Genomic DNA, 4433 nt, shown 5'->3' with positions numbered 1-4433 from the left:
GAGGTGCTGGGGAGTACAGGGAGCTCGGGCAGAGCGCAGAGGAGGAAGCCGTTGCCTCCTACTTCACAGCGGGCGCTGACAGCACCTGACGTTTTCGCGTGCACATCAAGTGACTGCCATCACAGACGCGCATCAGACTTCCGGATCCCAAGTCAGGCAGGCACAGCCGCATCCACTGAACGATGGAGATGGAGATGATAGATTAAAGATCCAGGCAGAGCCCACCTGCTGGGCACAGTGGGTCCCACGGACAGGCAGCACGCGTCAGCACCTCTGCTGTTCTCGGCCTCTCCGCTCACACCTCCAGGTCCCTCCACCGGGCGGACAGAGGAGGAAGGGAAGGTTTGGTGTGGCTCTTGCTTTGTCGGCTCCATAAGTTGTTTTGAGCAAACATGAACAGTTGTTGCACGACCAGTCCAGGCCCGGCCACCCTGGCCGGCAGTGCTGAGGGGAGATCCTCCCAATGGCAGGGCCCTGGCAGCGCTTCTGTGCATCACAGGATGTGTGGATGAAAAGAGATGCACAGAGTTGCCTCAGGACAGTCTGCAGACCGCTGGGAGTCTGGACTGCTACCCTGCGCGAGTCCTGCTGCTGCTTTCCCTGCTGTCCGCCCCTCTCGGCTCCACGATGCCGGTGGACCTCAACAAGTGGTCCGGGCCTTTGAGCCTGCAGGAAGTGGACGAGAGGCCACAGCACCCGCTGCAGGTGAAGAACTGGCCCACCAGCATTGTATGGGATGGCCTTGATCCAGGTACATTGCATACCCTTGTCTTGACAGACACGGATGCTCCCATCAGGAAGGATCCCAAACACAGGGAATGGCACCATTTTCTGGTGAACAACATGCAGGACGACGACCTCAGCAGTGGCACGGTGCTCTCCGATTACGTGGGCTCTGGGCCACCCAGGGGCACAGGCCTTCACCGCTACGCCTGGCAGGTCTATGAGCATGACAGGCCACTGAAGTGTGATGAGCCCATTCCCAGCGACCGACCTGGAGAGGAGAGTGGCGAATTCAAGGCAGCGAATTTCCGCAGAAAGTTCGAGCTCGGGTCTCTGGTGGCCGGCGCGTGTTACCAGGCCGAATGGGATGACTATGTGCCCAAACTCCACGAGCAGCTGTCTAGGAAGTAGAGGAAAGCCAGGAGACGGACGTGGTCCCAGAGGTCCCAAGCAGTGTCTCAGTGTAGTGACGCGCGTAGACTGCCCCCCTCCCCGCTGCCCCAGCCCTGAGCAGTGAGAGTTATAGGTTTAGGGTGACTTTTGCTTCTGCCTGTCCTCTGTAATTCTAGGGGGTTTACGTTTTGATCAAATCTGAACTCTGTTTTGGTGGGAGATATTTTGGTAGTAGGATGGGGTCATCAAAATGTTAACATAAGAATAACAACCCAGACGTTAAAGAAAAAAAAGATTCTGGTAAAAAGACGGGTCTGCAGTATTAGAACAGAGCATCAAAGAATCTTTAAGGGAGGTTGAAAAAAAGAAAAGGTTGATTGCCTCTGCCTTTGTGAGCCCGAGCCCAGGACTGTGTGTGACGACGTCTTCTGGCATGTGTTTTCACTGTCCTGTCTCTAAGACAACCAGGGGCCCGTCCGCTAGCCCCCCACCGTGGTACATCTCTGGCTGGTAATTGGGTATCAGTGTCCCGCTCTGGCTCCTTTAAAGAGCAGTACTGAAGAAAGCAATAGGGAGAGAGTCACTTTGCTGTTAAAGCGTGGCCCTCTGGATGAGCTGCAGGGCTGAGTGAGAGATCATCAGAAATCCGAAAGTCTGTGCCTGTTAAATTGATCACTCTTCGGTGTAAGAAAAGCCGATCTGGAATTGCTGGATGTTGTGTTAATTCTGCTATTTGCTTATAGTTGAATAAAAATGAAAACATTGTGTAGATGGAAAAAAAAAAAGGAAAAAAAGAAAAGATGCACGGACTCTTTAGCAGCAGCAAACCATTGCAGAGAAAATGGTCTGGACACCGGCAGGAGATCATCCGCTGCTCGGAGCCCACACAGCCAGGTGGACGGGGTAATACGTCCAGTGGACAGCAGCCGACCTCTGTGCCCCCCTCCTGGAACTTGTACACGGGCCGGGGACAGAGGTCATGGTGGGGTGCTGGGACGGTGCAGGCACCTGGGAGCACGGACACCCGGCCACGCGCTGAGTGAGCTCCTCCCACTGTGAGCGTTAGACCCGCGGCCTGAGTATCAGCACCGGAGACGTCCCCACCCCTCAGGGACACCAACCCGCCCCTGGGTGGCAAGTTGATTCCATCCCATCCTTCCAGGCTGAAGGAGGCGGTGATGCATCCTTGTTGGGATGGATGCATCCTTGTTGGGATGGATGCATCTGCTGGACGTGGGCTTGCCCTTCCAGGCACAGAGCCTGGGGAACTAACACCCGCACGTGCACACTGGCGGGGGTCCATGCATAACAAACACAGCTCCCTCCCCACCACGGGAGACTATGTTGAGAGGCGTATTCTACAGGAGCTTCTCAAGTTTCCCAGCAGGACAAAGCCTCCGTCACCCCTGTGAAATGTGCTTTGTGACAAAACCATTCCTGGTGCCCCTCCTTTCCACCTACCCCTGCATCTGCTTACCCACCAGCCTGGCCATCCCAACACAGGCTCCTGTCCACTCCGGGGCACTCCCCAAGTAAACCGCTGACGCTCAGACCACTGTCGCGGGCTCTGCTTTGGGGACATTCACTGTTCCCTCACCGCAGCCACCCTGTTTTCCCTGGTGCTTCAAACGGCGTGAAGCCTTCCCTCCTCAGGACCAGCGCTGAGCGAGAGTCGGGGAGGACCCGCCCCTGAGATTAAAACAAGCCCAGTACATCCCCCGATGGAAGAGTTTCCAGAAAAGATGCCACTGAGAATCGAAAGAGTGTTGAGATTCAAACCTGCCACTGGATCGGTGGTGAGTGGGAAGGTGTCTGCAGCCGAAGGAAGCACGTCCTGGGGAAATGGGGTCGGAAAGCAGAACGCATTGACTCAGCATCTAGCTGCAGAGAACCTGCCGTGTGCGGGGGACGCAGGGCCGCGACGGACAAGAGCCATCTCTGCACTCGGGGGTCAGAGAAACAAACAAAAATGGACATATTTTAAAATTGCAGGAAGTGCCATGAAAAAAGCAGGAGAATTATAAGGAGTTGGATGGGGCTGTTAGAAAAGGTACCTCCAAGGAAGTGAGATTTCAGATGAGACCTGAAGGGGGAAGGGAGCCTCCGTGCAAAGGGCTGGGGGGATGTTTCAGGCAGTAGCCCCGTGGGCGAGCTCGGGGGGGGGGGGGGGCAGGCGCCAAGGTCCCTCCGGGACCCGCGTGCCGGGACTGGAGCCGGGGCGAGGGATGTGAGCTGAGGCCCAGCTGCAGGAGGAGCAGGGCTGAGCCCTCGGGACGGGACGCCATGCACAGGAGGAGATTCATCCTCAGTGTGATCAGAGCTCCCGCCAGGGAGGAGGGAGGCGCGTGACCGGACGGCGTTCTCAGCAGGTGATGCGGCTGCTCTTTGCAGGGCGGCTGTGCGGAGCGGAGAGGTCGCAGGGAAAGCAGAAGAGGGAAGGCAGAGGCGGGAAACATGATCTCCTTTCTCAGGCAGTCTGTTCCTTTTAGGGAAAGGCCGGAGCGTGTTTCAGGCTGGACGGTCAGTGGAGGGACGGAAGATCCGGGAGAGCACGGAGGGCAGATGAGGCTTTCATCCAGGACGGCGGGATGGAGGACCCCTCCGCCTCCCTCTCCTCCCCAGATTGCATTAAAATTTCGGAGAAAGTATGTTCCTATGTTCAACATTATGTACTCATAACTGTATAGGAAAATAAAAAGGAACTCCTGGACCTAGCAATAAAATTGGATAAGATCGTTGGAGAACTGGGAAGCAGAGAAAATTATACCCGTGCAGTTCCCAAAAGGGGCAATGCCCACCCCCCAAGGGACATTTTAGAAATGTTTGCTGATGACACTGGCATTTAACGGTGGGGTACAGAAACACTAACTGTCTTGCAAATCACAGATAGTTCCAGTTGCCCAGAAGTAAACCCTGTTTTACTTATAGGTACCACGTCTGTTTACACAGTTTTGATATAATGGAGTTCACACAATCCTGTGTACATCAAAAAAAGACTGTTTTTTCTTTTATTTGGAATTTAACTCAAGTTGTTTACCATTTCAAAATATTATGAAAACGTACTGTAAAGCTACCTGTGGTATTTGAAATACCAATATAGACCGTTTGTAGCTGTCAAATTCTTGTTGATTCTAAGATAAGTGAAGTATATGAATACATCTTTATATCTTCTTCATTACTCAATCTCAAAGATTTCCATTGTAGAAGTTTATATGATAAACTATTTTTCAGATAATTCATTGCTGCTGATTCTTAAATGACATGTGAGGGTCTGAGGTCCTAAACACATAATCTACATGAGGGTTTCCCTAAAGTAT

The 4433-nt window shown here is 53.6% G+C and overlaps 1 protein-coding gene across 1 annotated transcript; it reads left to right on the top strand.

The window, feature by feature from the left end:
- The first annotated feature begins 627 nt into the window (after nt 1-627).
- LOC132492531 (phosphatidylethanolamine-binding protein 1-like) lies at nt 628-1134 on the top strand. Its single transcript, XM_060102147.1, has one exon. The coding sequence runs from the start codon at nt 628-630 to the stop codon at nt 1132-1134; it is 507 nt and encodes a 168-aa protein (XP_059958130.1).
- Nucleotides 1135-4433: the final 3299 nt, after the last annotated feature.

The sequence above is a fragment of the Mesoplodon densirostris genome, chromosome 6 (genome assembly GCF_025265405.1).
Source record: "Mesoplodon densirostris isolate mMesDen1 chromosome 6, mMesDen1 primary haplotype, whole genome shotgun sequence".
In the NCBI taxonomy this organism is placed as follows: Eukaryota; Metazoa; Chordata; class Mammalia; order Artiodactyla; family Ziphiidae; genus Mesoplodon; species Mesoplodon densirostris.
This window is presented reverse-complemented; position numbering and strand designations above follow the sequence as displayed.

What these genes read in the sequence shown, in the direction of transcription:
- LOC132492531 (XM_060102147.1), top strand. Translation starts at nt 628, where the DNA reads ATGCCGGTGGACCTCAACAAGTGGTCCGGGCCTTTGAGCCTGCAGGAA.